The 19809-nt window shown below is 31.5% G+C and overlaps 2 protein-coding genes across 4 annotated transcripts in view; one reads left to right on the top strand and one right to left on the bottom strand.

Annotated features, from left to right (window-relative positions):
- Positions 1-31: 31 nt before the first annotated feature.
- On the bottom strand, positions 32-6239 carry LOC118189298 (RNA-binding region-containing protein 3-like). Its single transcript, XM_035359878.2, has 2 exons — positions 6101-6239; positions 32-1464 (listed from the first exon to the last, which is right to left on the bottom strand). Exon 2 carries the CDS (start codon positions 1454-1456, stop codon positions 32-34), a length of 1425 nt encoding a protein of 474 aa, XP_035215769.1. The 5' UTR covers positions 1457-1464; positions 6101-6239.
- A 628-nt stretch (positions 6240-6867) lies between these two features.
- LOC118189301 (galactose mutarotase-like) overlaps positions 6868-19809 on the top strand; it is a 49272-nt gene continuing 36330 nt past the window's right edge. For 2 of the 3 annotated variants that reach the window (XM_085823313.1, XM_085823314.1), the window contains exons 1-3: positions 6868-7175; positions 10190-10344; positions 17574-17783. In XM_085823313.1, coding sequence (XP_085679439.1) covers positions 6974-7175; positions 10190-10344; positions 17574-17783 — 567 coding nt within the window. In that variant the 5' untranslated portion in view covers positions 6868-6973. The remainder of the gene's footprint in view (positions 7176-10189; positions 10345-17573; positions 17784-19809) is intronic. The other variant, XM_035359883.2, reaches the window with a different exon arrangement.

The raw sequence follows: 19809 nt of genomic DNA, 5'->3' as shown, positions 1-19809 counted from the left end.
ACGAAATATAAAATTTCTTAACACTATGATTTTATGATTTCTTTTCTTTTTTTCCTTCTTCTTTTGGTTTAGCTGATCTTGCAAACTGCACAACTAATGGTTTTGTATGTAACACAAAACCATTTGTTTCTTTAATAGCTTCGGTTGCTTGTTTTTCATTAGCTAGAGTTACAAAAGCTTGTCCTTTCATTCTACCTTCTTTCATAAGTTTAATATCAAACATATTTCTGTCTTGCTCTGAATTTCTATCTATAAACCTTCCAAAAATATACCTCAAATCTTTTTCTTCTACTTGTCTAGCTAAGTTTTTTATATACAAACGAACTGATGGTTCACCAGGTGAAAAATTTCTAAATACTGACATAGTTTTCATTTCCCTAGATGAAATTTTCTTTTTCCGCAGTGCTTCCAAAGTTATAAATTGAGAATCATCCCATTCATCTTCCCCAGGCTCTTTCTGATTCCCTTCATTGCCTGTAACTGGTTTAGGAGCTTCAATGGCTCCAAAACTTCCACAAGGTTCAATAACTGGTGTTGGCCCAACAGCAGACGTAAGGTGATCTATTTTCTTCACATTAATTTTTTTCTGACTTATAGTTTGTACTTCAAATACCTCTGATGGTTCTGTAATTTGGCGCCCAGTACTAGCATTCGGCATTGGCATAAGATTGGCTAACTTTTGCTTTTTTCTTTTATGCTTTGGTTTTTGCATTGGTCTTTTTTGTGGAAGAACTTTTTCAGGGATTTTATGGTCACCTCCTTCTGATTCACTTTCATATTCAGATTCTTCTGAAGATGTAACAGCCATATTTTCTACTTCAAAGGAATCTCTATCCATAATTTCTGATGTATTTTCTGTTTTTGCTGGTAAATCAGGAGCTAGTGGTGGTGCTGGTGTTAAAGGACCAAATGGAGCTGGAAGATTCATTTTGTTCATGAGATGCAGTACTTGGGTATAAAATTTAGGAACTGAAGCTAATGCATGAGCAATATTTTGAATTATTGTTGGTGTTGGTGGTGGATATTTATATTTTAGAAGTTGAGAAGGCAAATAGTCTAAGCCAAGAGCAGGAGCAATTCCATGTAATTTGCGGGAGAAATCTTCCATATCTAATCTCAAGACTTCTTTCTCTGACGACTTACTAGCACTCTCTTTCACTGATACATTTTGAAAAGGGACATAATCACTTTCATGTGGAACAAAATTCTGATGTTGTTCTTTTGCAAATTCTACAACTAAATGATGATCAAAGATTTTTCTCTGGTGTAATAAGGACAATGCATATTTTGCATCTTCATGAGTCTGAAATGTAGCAAAAGCTGTATATTTCATTTTTCCATTATCTGGCATGATGTTCACTTTAACTGCACCAACAAGTTTCAATAACTCTTCTCTGTCAGCTACACTTAACTCAGATGGCAGATGTTTTACAAATAATGTTGTATGTCCTAACATTATGCTGCCTGAAAAAGGTTTCAAACATACATTATATGTTCACAATATGCCAAACATTATGTAAGACTTCAAAATTTTGTTTTTATATCTAAAAAGAATACTTTAAAGAAATTAATGTTAAAATCAATTATTTTAATCAAAAAATTAATATTGATCATACTGTACCAAAATTATAAAAACAAAAAATACTGATAGACTTTTAATATACTTTCAATAACACAGAAAACAAATTTTGGTTTAAGCAAAATATAATTTATGTGCAGAAATTAATGTAAATGGAATATAATAAAACAATTTCTTTGAGTTTTGTTTTGCTATAGGGTTCATTTCCAGGATATAAACTTTCTGAACAAGAATGCTTCACACATTTTCTTACAGGTTGTGGCCTAAATTTCTATTAGTTTTATTCTATAATATCACTGCTCAGAAATCATTTTATACTAATACATAATCCTTCTTATCTTATAAGATATTCCATGACACTGTTATGAAATAAGTAATGCTGGGCTGCTTATAAGTCATGCAGTCACTGAAGAAACAAAACTTCTCTTCACAGGGCTCAGCTAGTTTATAACATATTTTTAAAATATCACAGAACATTTTCTTTTTTTAATTCCATTTTTGCTTTAAAAGAGCATAAAGAGTTATTTTTATGTCTTCTGAATATTTTAAGACATTATAAGCCACAGATTTCCAAGTGTTAGAATAAAAAAAAATTAACGATATATAATGATCAAAAACTGAAAAAAGTTCAGAAAAAATGCCAAAAATCTGTAAAGAGATTTATGATAACCTTTAATTGGAAGGTATTTCTAATTTATTCAACCATACAAAAACTGAAATAATTAGTTCAATCATTAAAATTATTTCATTAATTATGTATGAAAATGCATAAAAATTTATATTAAATAACAAAAAGAAAATAATAATAAATTTGGAAAATTGGTTTTGTCCCATAAGAACCATCCCTGCAAGAATCTGTGCTAAATTTTATAGCTCTCAATCTTTTAGTCTCTGCATTATGTACGTAGTTGAACTTTCTTTTAATTGGATTTTCATTATATACTTCTTCAATCTCCTGTTGTTTTTAACACGGCTCCTTGTTGGTTGGTTCTTTTAATGGCACATTTATGAAGTACCTAACAGCATTCATGGTATGATAAGAGAATCTGAAGCAATAAAATCAGCTAAAAGTTCATGGAAATTAATATAGATAGAGACATAAAAAATACATTTAAAGCTGAATAAGTTTATTTAAATAATTATAAAATTTAATAGCTTTTAAAGAATGAAATATATTACAATAAAGATCTTTATCTATATCAAATAAAGTTGCATCATCTAAAATTTCTATAATGAACAAGCTTAACCAATCTTTTAAAATATATCGTTCTGATTTAAAGAGAACAACTTACAGTTTACATAGATTTGATATTTTTAATTATCCTCATCTTTGAGTTTGACATTTCATTCATTGTTCAATGTTTTACCATTTAAGCATTTTTTGCAGGAGGAGGGGGGCTTATAATGGGAATGCAAAATTAATGTCAGCTAAAAAGAAAGAAACCAGTGAATTTCTTAAGAAACATGCTGTTTTGCTAAAACAGAGGGTGCAAGAATAGGCATTCTATGGAGCTGTACTTTCTAAAGGACAATATTTTGTGAAAATACAATGTTCAAAAGGAACTTTCTGATTATCCACAATCTCACAGAAAAGTCCCAAAAAAATATTCATAAGACAAAACAGTTCATTGCTAAAATAGTTATACTGTAACCCAAGATGTTATTAAAAAGTATTTGTGTGAAAACCCAGGTATATTTATAGCACATATCTGTTTTGGCTCATGTGTGATGCTAAGTTTATGTGATGCTCTGATGACTTTTTAAGCAAAAACAGCACAAAAATACGGAACCTGCATATTCAAGTTTACAATATACAGAAATATATTTGAAGATTTGGTACTCTTCTGTTATCAGGACCAGATTCAGAAATGTGTGTACGTGTGCACAAGTGTATGTGTGTGTATACACACACACATACATATATATATATATACATGCATAAATGAACACATACTTCCATACATACATGCATATATTTCTGAATCTAGTCCCAATAACAGAAGAGTACTGAAATTTTTTTGGAAATAGGCATTTCAACTGGAAGCTGTTGGACTAGATGTCAAAATTGTGTTAGATAGGAAATTTGCAACAGGTAATGAAAAAGCATAATAGCTGAATGATTATAAAAATAAGAGGTGAAAGAAGCATAAAAAGCTGTTTATATTTTTAAAAGCCTCTGAAAACATTAGTCTTACATAATTCACATCAATTACTGCTTTGCAATAGCAGTCCGATTCTAAAAAGACTTAAAACAGATGCCTAACATTATTAACAAGGCTTCCACTTTCAACAAGCTTAAAATTAAAACATTTTAAATGTTTCTTAATGTGTGTTCAATAACATTAATTTCATATGCATTGTTATTCTAAAAATTGGTACTTCGGGATTATCGCAGCAACGTATGCTCCTCTCTCGTCTACTGCATGATCGGTACTAAACCTACATGACATAAAACTTTAAATACTACTGTTTTCAATGAGTGTCACCCCACCCTTCTCGGAATTAATGTCGCTAGATGGCGCGCGTTTCAAATAAGGAAGTTTCCCTGCTGCACCCTGTATTTCCTTTTTTTTTTTTTTTTTTAAATCCTACCCCAGACCTAGGCATGACTGCCATTTGTCTATGATAGGCAGCCCAATACAGTTCAAAAACATTAAAATAAGTACAATAATTTTTGACAGCATTAGCCATTGCTACACCATTAAGTTCAGAACAAGTGTCTAAACGGTCACCAGATATGTCATCAATATCATATAATGGGCAAGATGGAGAGTCTGCTAAGCCAAATCTGTGTAGGTGTTTCATGATAAAGTAATGTCCAGTTTTTAATCTAAAGTTAGTGACACCAACATGTCTAGGTAGGTCATAAGGAATCAGGTTCTCCATTAGCGAACACTAAATCTTCCCCTTCACAGAGTCCCCATTCTTCTCTCAAAGATGAGCTCCACATCTGGCTCCAATGATTCTCTTAGCAATGTGATAGCAAACAGAAAGATTGGGTTGAGGGAGGAAAGATCCAGCCTTGGCCAGAATGTCAGCAAACTCATTACATGTGATTCCACAAGCACTTGGGATCACTGCAGAGTTACGACCACTATTTATTACAAAATTTATCACTGGCTGAGAATTTAGAACAGACCCATTGTTTGAAAGTATGACTAAAGCAATTGCTTTAATAGTGGTCTGTGAAGCAATAAATATCACAATATTCTGATATGTCTTTAACTGATTTCAGTCAAGGCCAGTTGGACAAGAGCCACTTCCAACATCATAGTTGGTACAATTAGCAGCAACATCCCCTCTAAAGCTAAAATGCTGAGAGTAAAACCCTGCATCTAGCATTAGTATTAGCTATGATAGTTATTGAAAAGCGATCATTAAATTTAACCATTAAAAATTGTTTATTTACACTTCTTTGTCTTTCATGATTCCAGTATTGAATAATTCACAAAACCATACATTTCCAAATATAAGCCAATCCATGTAGCGCATTTTTTCTTCAAAAATTACCCAATCCATATATAAGCTGAATCGAAAAAATGAATCCTGTAATTTTCCAACATCTTGCGATGAAGGCAAAAATGTTGTCAAGCAGGTGAAAAGGGCTGAATGTTATCCAATCAAATCATTGCAAAGTAAAAGAAAAATGCCAGTGATGATACCTGTAACTCTGGTAACCCTATCTCAAGCTAGCACATTTTTCCCATTCATTTGTTGTTTTGTATATGATGAAACAAGTTCGAAAATAAAACAACTAATTTTCAAAAAAAAAAAAAAAAAACTCATTAAATTTTAATTTTTTATCATTCATTATTCCACTCATTATGTCATAAAAGTTTTCTTATAAATATAATATTATTTTACATAAAATATGACTAATATAAATTTCACATCTGACAGCCAATATCATTCCCTACTTTTTATAATAATATATAGGACAAAGGGTTACCATAATTTTACTTAGTGGTCAGTTTGAACACCAAGCAAGTACCAGACCACATTTACCTAGTGGTGTCAAACTAAAATCTCTCACCATAACTAATATTATATACACAAAATAAAGTTGCTATGTTATTGAACTCAATTATTTATAATTGGCCAATATAAAACATGATTAAAATGCAATAACTAAAGCAATATACTGCTTATTATTGTTACATAATTTCATAAAATTTATTGTCATATTTAAATTATTAAAATTTATAAGTTCCTTTCTAATTTAAATTCACTGTTTAAATATCTTTGAAATATTTACTGGTGCAATAAGTTTGTTTTAAACACTGAATGAGACTGCAGAATTACATATTCTTAAGTTAAATTCAAATTTTAAAAATCATTATATTGATGGCAACATATAATAACACTGCAATAATATATAGTTATATTTTTAGAAAAACATTCATAAAGAAAAATTCTGAAACTGGCTTTCACTAAGTAAGTTATTTTCGAAAAAGAATTATTAAAAATTTAATTAATTTATTAAAAAGATTTCCTCACACAAGAATAGCATACGTTACTTACTTTAAAATATACTACACTTTGATCACAGATCACGATTCAATTTTTCTAAATGGTTTCAGATCAGATGCATATCATTGAACAGCCACTCATTTTATAGGGGATATTTCCGTTCTATCTGATACACAGATTTCAAGACTGTAGAACTAAAAAAGAAAATACCAATATTGTTCAAGCTCTATATAACTTTTATTACAACGAGCAATAAAAATGGCATTTAACAATGAAATAGAAACCTTTCATAAAACTTTTGTACATTTTGATTGCGAATTTTAAAATATACTTGATACATAAAATAAATCTTTTGCTTATAATAATCAGAATATTAAAATTTTTATTTTAAAAAAGCATTAAGATGTGACCTCTCTTTAGTAAAACGCATACACAAGAATTAAAAAAGCGTACTGTTCAACTGCTATTTCCTGATGGTAGAATAACAAAGTACCAATTCAACTATCCATCACATTTAATATAATAACTTATAAGGGATTCCAAAAGGAGCGAGTTGAACATCAACAAACATTCACACGCACCTTTCATATTTCATTTTGAGTCTTTTTGCCTGTTGGTAAAAATGAAATTATTTTATAATCTTTAGGTTATTTAATAATTTTGTGTTACGTATCTCATTTTAATAATGTTCATTAATTCACTTTGTATTACAAATGTAGACGACAGTCTGTTAAGATTAAAAAAAAAGAGTTCAGATAATTTGTCAATAGCTTTAATTGTAATCGTTTCTTTTGTTTGTTTACAAACAAATATGTGATACATGTGACCCAAGGAGGTTATTCTAAGCTTCTTGATGTGACCATATACGGCATAACATTAATCACTTTTCACGGCTGCTGAATTTTATAAAGAAAAAGAATAATCATGGTGATAGCAATTCGTGAAGATTCTTTTGGCCACATAAATAATACCGATGGTGATGTAAGAGATGTTCGGCGATTTACTTTGACAAACAATAAAATTGAATTCCAAGTAATAAGTTACGGAGCGACTATCACATCTCTTAAAGTTCCTGATAAAGATGGAAATCTAGAAGATATTGTACTAGGATTTGACGATATTTCATGTATGTTTAACTTATTGATATGGTCTGTATAAAGAAAAATCGAGTTACTTTTTCAAAAATGTGTACTTTGTTTGCACTTGATTGGCGTTAATTTAACATAAATTACTTTTCTCTATTATGTATAGTATCCTAACACTGAAGTATGTATGTATAGTATCCTAACTCTTTTTTTGGTTTAATCCTAGTATCCGGTGCACACGGGATTTGGCTACTTTTGGCGACTTTATGATGAGCAGTAAAAACGGGACATATAGGATGAGTAGTTAACAGGTCATTCAAAGAAAATATACAGTTAAACATAGTATATAGTATGTATATAGTATATATACTATGTGTGTATAATATATATATAGACGTTCTTTGGATCATTTTTGGTGTTGGCGATAATTTTCAAAGTCGCGCCAAGGCTGCACCGTATACTAGGATTTTACCCTTTTTTTTTTTTTTAAGGGAGGGCAAACATAGTCACGTAATTACATATAAGATGAGCTTGAGTAAAATAGTGAATCTGTCTCATCAGGTGAATCAAATGCTTTCAGTACACTGAATATAAACAGGTTATGTGTTCCTTTAAGCTTAACTAAAGGTTTGAAGGAAAAGTAATTAAAAAAGTATTATAGCTTTTTATAGTTTCATCTTAGAAAATATATAACTATTTAGTATTTATTTACATTTGATGATAAAAAAGCATTTGTAAAAAAATAGTCAATTTTTAATGTTAAATAAATTTGACCGTATATTCTAAAAGAATTTTATAAATGTTTCATTATGTTTGCAAGTTACTTAAAAATATAGGGAAATCACCAAGGTTGATGAAATTGCATATCATTATTTACTTTATTGAGCAGTATATATATTTATATCACATATATTACATGGGAAAAAAATTACTTACATGGTACTGGAAGTTTAAAATGAGTTTGGAGAAAAATTTAAGAATTATAATGATTGCCAGATGTGGTTAATAAATTTTTTAAAATTTTACCCTAAGAATTGAGCTGACCAGTAGTCTAGTAGTTAAAGCCATGAGACTCAGATATTCATCTTAGGTTTTATTTCCAACAATCAACCTGAAAGATGAATTTTATAGTTTGTAAGAAATTTAAAATCAATGGACATCAGGCAGAAAGAACAGCTTGAATATCAAGTCTTACAATTACTTCCAACATTAAATATTTCAGATAATTTTTAAAATTTCAGATAATAAATAATATATTTAAAATTTCAGATAATTTAAAAATAAATTAATCAATTTTTTAAAATTTCTCAAGGTACTGTAACTTTTGCATAAAAATAAAGCTGTATTTTTCTAGTAGGCATTTTTTCTTATAATTTTTCTGTTATTCACTGAAGTATTGATATGTCAGATTTATTTATTAGAACTGAAAGCAAAATTTCTGATAATAAATATTTTTCAGTATTCAATTAACATAACATAATCTGTAACTAATTCTTGATTGTTTATGTGAATTCCTGAGAGATTAATATAAATGTGAGTTAGAAGACTAACTGATATTTATATCTTTCTTCTAAGTGAATAGCTGCTAAGTACTATGCTATAACCAGTTACCCAGATAGCAGCCAGTGTGCATAGTTGTATAATTATATCTGTAACTATTATTGTATGTTAATAATTTACTAAAAGTTTAATTTAAAATTGTAACAGCCTAGAATACTTCCAGGGCAAAAGAAGTCAGTTATGACTAATTAAATACTCAGGCAACTGTTGTAACTTTTTACTGATAATATTTTATCATCTCCCACTTTTTACTATACAGCCATTATGCTAATGTTCATTAGGCAGTTATAGATAAATGAAAAAATTCTATAATCTCCTCTCAGGAAAAAATATATATGTTATATATATTTAAACAAATTAAAATTTAATTTTTAACAAACACGTATAAAGTAGAAAAGCAAATTTAAAGCCTAAAAAAAGAAAAAAAGCCAAATTTTTTTTAAAAATTTTAAAAAAGTGCAAACATATAAAAGATTTAATTCTCAAACTAATCTACAATATCATTTAAATTCAGAAGCATAAGCAAATTAAGTGCAAAATCAATCCATGAAAATAAATTCACTAATTTAGCAAATTAAAATTAAACCAAACAATTTTTTTAAAAATGCATAAGTGAATGACCGTTGAGTAGGCAGGAGACAGACTTATCAAGGGGAAGTTGCCTCCAAACCTAAAACATAACATTAATTCCAAATTAAAACAGTAATAAATTGTTAACATAATATTAATTCTAAGAAATATTTAAATTTCAGAAAGCTGAGGTCACGAAATTATTAATAAATTAATAAAATCAATCATTAGTTACACTATTCATAGAAGATATTCTAAATCATTACAGAAATGCTTAGAATTTTTGTTCGATACTAAAGTAGATACAGTTTTTGGAAGAGGTTATTTTGAATTATAAATTTCCGAAATTGGTGGCAATGAACTCATAAGACAGCAAACATACAATAATCCAGCATGCCTGAATTAAATTCAATTTATTCTTATGAAACAATTATGTTATATATATATTTTCCTGATACTATATATAATTTCTGCATTATCAGGACCGGATTAGGAAATGTATGCATGTGTCTATATACATGTGTACATGCATGCATGAACATTTACATACAGCCATACATACCTAACGTACTTTTCTGAATCTGGTCCCGATAACAAAAGAGTACCACTTTTACTTTCATAAGAAACAAAACTGTTAAAAATTGACCAAAATTTTCAAAATCTTTTAACTGGATTTATGGAACTATGTTATGTATATTTTTTTAATCATTTTTTGGAAACTAAGTATCATTATATATGTATCTGTTACTATATAATGAAATCTGTTATAATATTTAAATTTTTCTATTAAAACTTTCATAGTTGTATGTTGCAAATTTACAAAATGGCTTGGCATATTGCTAATTTAGTTCCAATCATATAAAATGTTTTTATACTAATGTTGTTTATTTCCAATAAGTTTTCAAAATTTTACTTTTTATTTTAGCTTACGTTAATCATCCACATTATTTTGGTTGCACTGTAGGACGTTTTGCCAACAGAATTGCTAAAGGCAAATTTGTGTTGCAAAATAAAGAATATAATCTTACAATCAATAATGCCCCTAATCATCTGCATGGTGGAATTAAAGGTTTCGATAAGGCAAGTTTTGTACATACTTATTTATAATCTAAAATCAGTTAACCCTTGAAGGTGTTATTGATACTGTCATAATGTTACTTTATTTAACATTTTGTTTTAAAATTTAGAAATGTCTAAGAGTGAATGGATCGGTTGAAGTTCCAATTATAAAATCTTTTTTTTTTTTTTTTTTTTTTTTTTTTTTACTGCTTTTGTAAAAATCTGCTCATTTTAAGAGCTTCTTAAATAGTGATATATGCAACTGAAATTTAATAAAAGTCACATGAAGATGACATGCATGAAATTACATGTACCATTTTCAGTATCAATTTTCTAATTCAGATTTTATTGAAATAAATATGTGTAATGCAGCATTTTAATCCTTTTGAACAGTGGAACTCCTTTTAATGTCAACTTTTATTGTGGAACACTTGGTTTGTTTCAATACTATGGTTTTAATGTAACAGTTTATTTGTAACAAAAATGAAAATTGTTTGAAATAATAATTTATTTGTTCCAAAAAGAAATTCCAAAACTAAAAGGTCTTAAAATAATCTATTAAAACAGAAGTTAAAATTTTAATGAGAAGTGCTGCTTTTTATTATTAGAGATATACTAAATATTAGTCTTTATGGATTAAAGTTGAATTCTTATATCATCTTCATCATTGATTCTGTTGTGGTATTTATATTTTTGTCAGCACGTACAGCTGAGAAACCCATTTCATATAGTTGCAAATCGTAAATGTGCCAGCACAACTTTTTGACTAGTTAAGATATTAATTTTTTAAAGTGCACTAGAGTTCCACTTCTGGCATCAATTCAAAATTTTCCTGCAATGATAAATCAGGTATAATTTAAATAAAAGTTTTGTATTTTTCTACTGACATGATCGAAGGTTGGGCTTCGATAATAAATGGATTATTAGAAATGTTTAGGTAACAAGAATTAGCATAATATTCATAAATTTGCAGAATTAGTTATGAAGGTTTAAACACAAAATCTTCTTCACACCTGCAGAAGTGCAAAAACGTGTAGAAGTGCAATCACAGCTGAAATTCTATGTTTAAACCTTTAAAATTAGTCCTACAAATTAATGAATATATATTAATGAATTAAATATAATAGCAAATTAATGCTAGAATAGCCAAATAAAGTTTATCAGTAACTGAAAAATAAAAATAAAAAACTTTCAATCAATTTTTATATTATAAGACACATATAAAAAATGAATATTATCTCCTACTTTCAGCACCTTTTTATATTCAAATATACAGGATTTCTCTGTATTTTTAAAACTGGAGAATTCTCTGTATTTCTAGATGTGTGGGATTTCCCATATGTAGTTATCAATACAGAAATGAGTCTGAGAATCACTGACAGCAGGATTCCAGGTGATTCCTCAGCGTTAATTTTTTTAATGTTTTGAAAAGAAGTACGTAAGTTTTGCAGAACCCTTAAATGATCTCCACAGAACCCTAAGGTTGGAACACAGTTTAAGAAACACTGGTGGAAGGTATTTTAGAATTGCTTCAGGTTTAAAAATATTTTGCATTGATTGTGTTTACAAAACAATTACTTTTTGTGCGTTCTAAAAATCAAATGTTCAAATTGGTAAACCAATCTATTTTTCTTTAACAGCAGTCAGTTATCTATATGTTAAAGTATGAAATAAATATGAGGTAACATGTAATAAATGATTTCATAGAATTATTTCAATAACATAGTTTTGAAAAGATTCATCTGAGGATGATTATGCAATTTTATTTTTTATTTTCAAAAATGGATACAGTTTAATTTTCATAATTTTTTATTTTTCTCACCTTTTTTATTTTAAAACACTGCTATAGTCATCTTACACTGGCATTTAGTTGAGAAAGTGCATTTTGAGAGAATATGTAATATGAGTTTCTCTTTTTTAAAGAGTAATTTGCTTTAGTTACTTCAGAGATGGGCAAACTACGGCCCGCCGGAAGGTTCTATCCGGCCCGTGTATAGAATTTTAATTTGGCTGTCCAAGGCAGATTAAAAGAAATATATATTTATATATTATATATACATTTACTTTTCTACTTTTTTTGTAATATTATTTTTTTTTTCCCTTCCTTTTTTTCAAAGGACTGATGATCTTTTTAATTTCGCTATTTTTGTTCTACAAAACATAAATCGGCGGAAATAGCAAACACAGAACAGCTTTCAATCAGTACAGTGTTAAAAGCGGAAGTTCTTTGTTAGTTATAGCCGTAGATTGGCGCCAACAAGCGTTATCTCTTTTTCGGGGAGCAGACATATGGGAATTCCTTTATTGGTGAATTAGACCTCACATGTTGCAGACTGCGCATATTTTTTTTTTTTTTTTTTTTTTTTTTTTTTTTTTTTTTTTTTTAAGCTCCAGTCAGCAGCCTTTTTCTTTTGGCGCAAGTTCTAATACATATTATTGATTGCGGATATACAGCATCATTGAGAATAGTGGTGAAATTATTAAAAGTATAGGATAGCTAATGCTGAGATTATTCGTAAAATATTTCAACTCCAAAATGGCTACTAAAAAACGTAAAGCTGATTCAGATTGCCGAGCTTTTAATGATGAATGGACCTGGAAATATTTTTTTTACAGTTGTAAAAGGTAAACCAGTGTGTCTTATCTGCAATGAAGCTGTAGTAGTCTTCAAAGAATATAAAATTTTCTTACATTTCACAGCTAAGCATAAGAATTCCAATTAAGAAGCAATGTCCGAATATGAAAGAAACCAAAATGTAGAAAGTGTTTGTAAAAAATTACCAGGCCGACAAATTTTTTTCAAGGAAGCAAACAGTATCCAAAAAGCAGCTACACATGTAAGTTACATTATAGCATACAGTATTGCTAAAAATAATAAAGCTCTCAGTGATGGAGAGTTCATTAAACAATGCATGCTCCAAGTTTGTAATTTTTATGTTCAGAAAAGAATAATTTTGTTAATGTAAGCTTATCTCGAAAAACGGTCGAAGACATCGATAAAAATTTGACATCACAATTAAAGTTGAAGATTGGGCCAGTTTAAATTTTGATCCTTTGAAATTACCGAGAAACTGGCGTGCATGCGTTCTTTAAAGGGAACTACAACGGGATGTGATACTTTTCGTGAATTTCAGGAAGGGCTTTTAACTTTGAAAGTGCCTAGAACAAATATATGCAATATTGCGATCGATGAAGCACCATATACGAGGGCCATCCAGGAAGTAGATTACGTTTCCGTCTGTGTCCGCTAGGGGCGGGGCTAGCGCGGCCATCTTGGGGTCAGAGCGTTGCGCAGCTCAGTCTGCATCTAGCCGTGCTAGTGAGAGGTTCGTGCTGTGCTCCGTTCAGATACTGTGACGGTTTGAAATGTCTGCGTTAATTGAAAATCCGCGAGCTGCGAGGTGCGCTCAGTAATAAGGTTTCTGACTGTAAAAAACTGTAAACCGATAGAAATCTATCGGCAGCTTCGTGAAGTGTATGGGGACAACATTATCACTGAAGGTGGAGTGCGTCAGTGGGTCATAAGATTTCAAAATGGCCGAACCAATGTTCACGACGAAGATCGAAGTGGGAGACCCAGCATAGTGACCGCCGAACTTCTCGAAAAAGTCGATGCTAAAGTCCGTGAAAATCGAAATTTCACAATAACGGAACTTTCTTTGAGTTTTCCACAAATTTCGCGAAGTTTGTTGCACGAAATCATCAGCGAAAAGCTTGGTTACCACAAGTTTTGTGCAAGATGGAAGGCAAGAAGAGGTAACGAAGTGGTTGAAGGCGCAGGCGGCCGAATTTTTCGACGAAGGAATTTCCAAGCTCGTACATCGCTACGACAAATGCCTTAATTTGTATGGTGACTATGTAGAAAAGTAGTATTTGAGTGTGGCTTTCATCTGTATATAATAAAATTTGTTTCCTATACTTTGTTTATTTTTTTATTCCAAAACGTAATCTACTTTCTGGATAGCCCTCGTATAACAGGAAAAAAAATCTGGATTTGTTGGACTCTTTAAGCAAATCTATCCCGTGAACAATGTTGTTTTCTACATTGTGTTATACATGAAGATGCTCTGTGTAAATCTGCATTGAATATGAAACCCGTGCTTGGTGCAGTCCGGAAGCTTCTAAATACTATTCGATCTCGTATGCTAACCACAGGCAATTTTGAGATTTTCTTCAGTGCGTGCAATCTGAATATTCGGATGTACTGTATTACACGAAAGTAAGATGGCTTAGTGCAGGATGTGTTTTCGAGCGAGTATGGCAGCTGAAAGACGACATTGTGTTGTAATTCCTTAAGAAACAGTGTTCTGCGGAGTGCGAAATTTTAAAAGATACAGAATGGCTTTCGTGCTTTGCATTTTCCACAGATTTTCTTTGTCATGTGAGCAACTTGAATGTCAAGATGCAAGGAAAATCAATTTATCGACGATATCAGGGCCCATCTCAAAGCTTTTAAACTAAAACTTAATCTGCTGGGCAGCTAGTTAAGAACAACTAGTGTCATTTCCCGAGGTTAAATTCAGTACCTCAGTAAATGAAGAGAAGCTTAAGAATTAGGAAGATGGCTCGAAAAAACTGCATTTTCAGTTAGAACGCAGATTTCAAGATTTCGGTGGAATTCAAACAGAATTGGATATTTTTACCATGCCTTTCAACGTAAATTGTGAAGCAGTTTTGGCAGTTTTGCAGCTTGAAATAATTGAGTTGCAATCTAAGACTCATCTCAAGCAATTGTTTCTAAATATGCCAAAGTTAGAGTTTTAGAAATCGTTGTCGAAAGTAAGTTTCCTAAATTCAATATCTCATGTCCAGAAAATCAGTGCTACAGAGGCTGTTCACACAGTTTTTAGACGATGTATATTGTATTCACAAAACTAAATTAAATAAAATTCTTGTGTTTTAAATGTTCTATTTGACATCCCTTATTCTGAACTATCTTTCGACACCACAATTTCTAGGATAATAATGCCTTTTGAAGTGGCAGAAGAGATATTCTATCCCATTCCTCCCGAACAGCTTTCCAGAGTCCTGTTAAGGGTTTTGGGACAACGTTTGGATAATGCAGTTTTTAAAAGTCCGAAAGCACAAAAATCCATAGGTGACACATCGGGAGATTTAGTAGAGATATCAGTGAAGGGTGCCTTGATACCAGTTTTTGGTTCCATTTCTTTTAGGAAATTTACAGTGGATTTTGATGTGTGACTGCTAGCTTTGTCCTGATGAAGTCTCACAGATTGATGGCACTGTGGGTAAAGTGATGGTATTTCATTTAGAAAAATTGGCGATAAAATATGTTCCTGATAGTATTTGGAGTTAATCTTGACATTTTTTTGCAGTCTCTTTATTTTTAACTTGCCATTGTAAGAAAAACCAGCAACAATCATGAATCCCTTAGAAAAACTTTCTTTTGATTCTTTGAACCATGTACTTAAATTTTTTTCTCCCCTTTTATGATAATAAGTGGCTTTTTTTTTTTTTTTTTTTTTTTTTTGTTACAATCATTTAAATACACGCATGCTTCATCTATTGTGACAATTGTTTTCCACTTTTCTTTGCATGAGTGTTTCTCATATAGAATTCTGCAGCGTGTTCTGCGTTGAGCGATATGCTTTGGAAGAAGACGATGCAAATTGCGTTTTTTCGCTTTCTTAAGATTTAAATCAATGTTTATCATTTTGTTTACAGTGGACACCGAGCATTTTAATGATTTTGCAACTGTCCTTTGACTAGGGAGATTTTCTTTTAACATTAAACAACGAACCTTTGCAATAGTCGAAAGATGTCCGTCTTTTCCTTGGATACTTGTTTGGAATTTTTGTCCCACTTGAGGCTCCAATTTGACGTTTTTCTCCTTTCTTGTTGATGATATTACCTATCGACGCTTTAGATATCACAAGACCATGACTCTCGCATCGTTTTTGGATAACGGAGCATGCATATTTCTCTTCGGAAAGAGCGTAAATGTAGCCTTCGAACCACTGCTTTGTTAAATTCGCCATTTTGAATAAAAACAAAACTTTCAAGCCACAGACGATAATTTTGACTTTTAAAAACATAGTACAATTGCAATTACTTCTTTTGCAGCAAACGATTTTTTATTACCGCTTACCAAAATCGTCTAAAAAATGTGCGAACAGCCTCTGTATTAATTTAGAAGTAAAAAAAAAAAAAAAAAAAAACAGCATTATATATTCAAATTTAAAAATATAACGCTGATTTTTGTTGTTTAACTTCTAAATTAATACTTGTTCGGCGTGTTACTGTATCTTAATTAATCAGTGCTATGTTTGCTTCATCTTATATATGTGAAGTGTTTTCAATTATGAACCTTAGAAGGAGTTATTTCAGAAGTAGAGTGACAGATGAGCATTTAGCCTCGTTCCTTAGAATCAGTGCATCTCACTTCGAACCTCAATATAAGAAACTTTTAAAAATGAAATAGCAATCTCATTCATCTCATTAACATATTTAAATTTTCTTCTTCTTCAATGGCCAGACAGCCCAGGATGGGCCATTGCATTCCTCAGAATCGAATTCCAAGTTCTTCTATCCGTGGCTATGGACATCCAATTGGTTATTTTTAAAATTCTTAAGTCTGTTTCCAAACATTGGAGCCACCTAAGTTTAAGTTTCTCTCTTTTTCGGGTGCCGAATGGTCTGGTCGAGAAGATCTTTTTAGTTACTCGATTTTCATTCATTCTGCACAGGTGTTCTGCTCATTTAATTCTCTGAATCCTTATATATTTTACTATATCTATTTCTTTAAAGGATTTATAGAGTTCATAGTTAGTTCTTCTTCTCCAGATGTTGTTATATTTTATGCCACCAAAAATACTTCTCAAAATTTGTCTTTCAAAGACAGAAATGATACTTTTAGCTTTTTCTGTCATTGCTTAGGTTTCAGCAGAGTATGTCATTTAAATTGTAATACTTGTATATTGTTTTTAAAATTTTAGAAAAATTTATCCTGGCCTCCGAACTCCCCCCCCCCCCGACTTTCGGCAGGCGACCGAAAAAGTTTGCCCATCCCTGAGTCACTCCATTAGCTCTCAGAATTCAAAAATGCTGCTTATCTGTAATTTAATTGATTTTTAATGTTTTCTGGGCATTATATATTATATTGTGTTCGCATTAATTGCTAAAAATTCTGTTTCAAATGAAATAGTTAATTTGTTCTAAATTCTTTATGTTTCTATTTATTTATACTTATCTAATTTTTAATAATTAAATTATCTCTTTGAATTTTTTAGGTTATTTGGGATAGCATAGTAAAAGATAATTTAGTGCAGTTCTCATATACAAGCCCATCAATGGAAGAAAATTATCCTGGTGAACTTAAGTGCACTGTCTCTTTTGAACTTACTGATGCAAATGAAATTCTAATAAATTATGAAGCTGTCACTACACATATTACTCCAATTAACCTCACAAATCATTCTTACTTCAATTTGGGTGGTCATGTAAGTAAAACTCATATTTAAAAGAAATCTTCAGAATTGCTTATCTGTGTATCAAGAAATTTATAAAGATTTGAAAAGAGCAAACAATTTCTAATGATAGATTTTTTAAAACCTAAACCTACTGGAAGTACCGAGCTCAGATTTTGAAATAAGGGCATCAAATGTTCTCATACAACTACACTGATGAGCCAAAATATTATAAGCATCCCTACATTTTTCAATTAACTCATCTGGATGACGTGAAGGGTACGTGTTTAAGTGAGAATGGTATTTAACTGCTTCTGAAGAAGGTAAGGTTTGGTTTGGTTTATTTAATTATGGCAAAGCACACTAGGGATATCTGCTTAAGGGGAGGGATGCCTTCGTGGAGGACTTTCTGAGGGAAACTGACTCGTATGCACATTACACATGGGGAAAACCACGAAAACGCCCATGCAGCCAGCCAGTTTGCGGGATTAGAATCTCGGACCGAACTAGTGTTCAGCGACTTTACCGCTCGGCCGCTGGTGGGCCGAAAAAGGTAAGGAATTATTCTTGTTCTTACTTTTACGATTGATGGGGAAAGGCTGCTGATCTGTGCAAATTCGATAGACTGCAGTTTGTAATGGCCCGAAGACTCGGAACGAGTATCACCAAACTGCACGACTAGTAGGCTGTTTACGATCTGTTGTTGTTTGTATTTATGTAAAGTGGATAAATAATGATGAATCCAATAGTAGACACCAAGGTGTCGGGTGTCCACGCGTCATCAAATAAATAGGATGTTGGAGACTATCCATCCCGCTTGGTACAGCAATATTGGCGCCAAACAGTGGATCAGCTGACAGTCCAATACAAGGCAGGTCCAAGTGCAAGTGTTTTGGAACACACAAATTCAGCAGACATTCTTGGATATGGGACTGCACAGCAGATGTCCCACTCGTGTGCCTCTATTGACCAAGCATCATTCTCAGCTACACCTACAGTGGGCTCGGGAACATCGAGACTGGACCACGGGAAGTGGAAGACAGTTCCCTGGTCGGATGAATCACGATTTCTCTTTGATCATGTCAATGGTCATATTAGGTTACACCACCTTCCAGACAAACACTTGCTCCCCCTCTTAGTTCAGCAAGCCATACACAGGCTGGTGATGGTGGTAATATGCTTTGGGCAACCTTGGGACGCTTAGTTGTAGTAAAACAGACCATGAAAGCTGCAGGCTATCTGAACATAATTGCGAATAATTTGTTCCCTTACATAGCGTCTGTCATCCCAAATGGAAATGAAATCTTAAAATCTTAAATTGAAAAGGATAATGTCCCATGTCACAAGGCTTGAATTGTGTTGGAGTGGTTCGAGAAGCATAAGGATGCATTCCAATTAATGTCTTGGCCACCTAACTTGCTGGATCGTAACATAATAGAGCCATTTGGGATGTTATGGAGCACCAGCTCAGAGCTCAAACACCACTATGTCGGAACATGTCGGCTTACGTGACAGCTGCTTAGACATTTGGTATAACCTGTCTCCAATCATCTACCAAGAACTTGTGGCATCCATGCCAAGGTGAGTTACAACTGTTTTGCAGGACAAAGTTTGCGCAACCAATTATTGAATATGTGGTCATTTTTTTTTCTCTTAGCTATATAATAAGTGATGATGAAGAATAAATTTGTGAGTATACGATTATGTTTTTTTTTTTTTTACTTGAAATCATAATCTTTTTAGTTTTTACATGTTGAATTTTATTTGAGTTTTTTATGAAATGTTTTTATGCACATAAATTTTAAAAATGACGAAAATGTTACACCATAAAAGGCACTTTTTCTCTTCTTAGAGCGAAATCCCAGTTCTTGTATTAAGCTGGTGTTTCCTATAATGCGATATTTTCAAGGAGTGTATCTACTGCGTTGTAGGAGGCCTACCTGTGCTACAATCTTAAAACTCTGAAGAATATGTTTCTTTGAGTATTTTAAATTTATTTTCATCTGCATATAAGGTCATTCTCTGGTATCATTAATATATTTAATGAACTCATTAATTG

This window comes from Stegodyphus dumicola, chromosome 9 (genome assembly GCF_044657685.1).
Source record: "Stegodyphus dumicola isolate Sdum_Otavi_A_Nest chromosome 9, ASM4465768v1".
NCBI classification, from domain to species: domain Eukaryota; kingdom Metazoa; phylum Arthropoda; class Arachnida; order Araneae; family Eresidae; genus Stegodyphus; species Stegodyphus dumicola.
The sequence above is the reverse complement of the archived record's forward strand: the minus strand, read 5'-3'. Positions and strand labels throughout refer to the sequence as shown.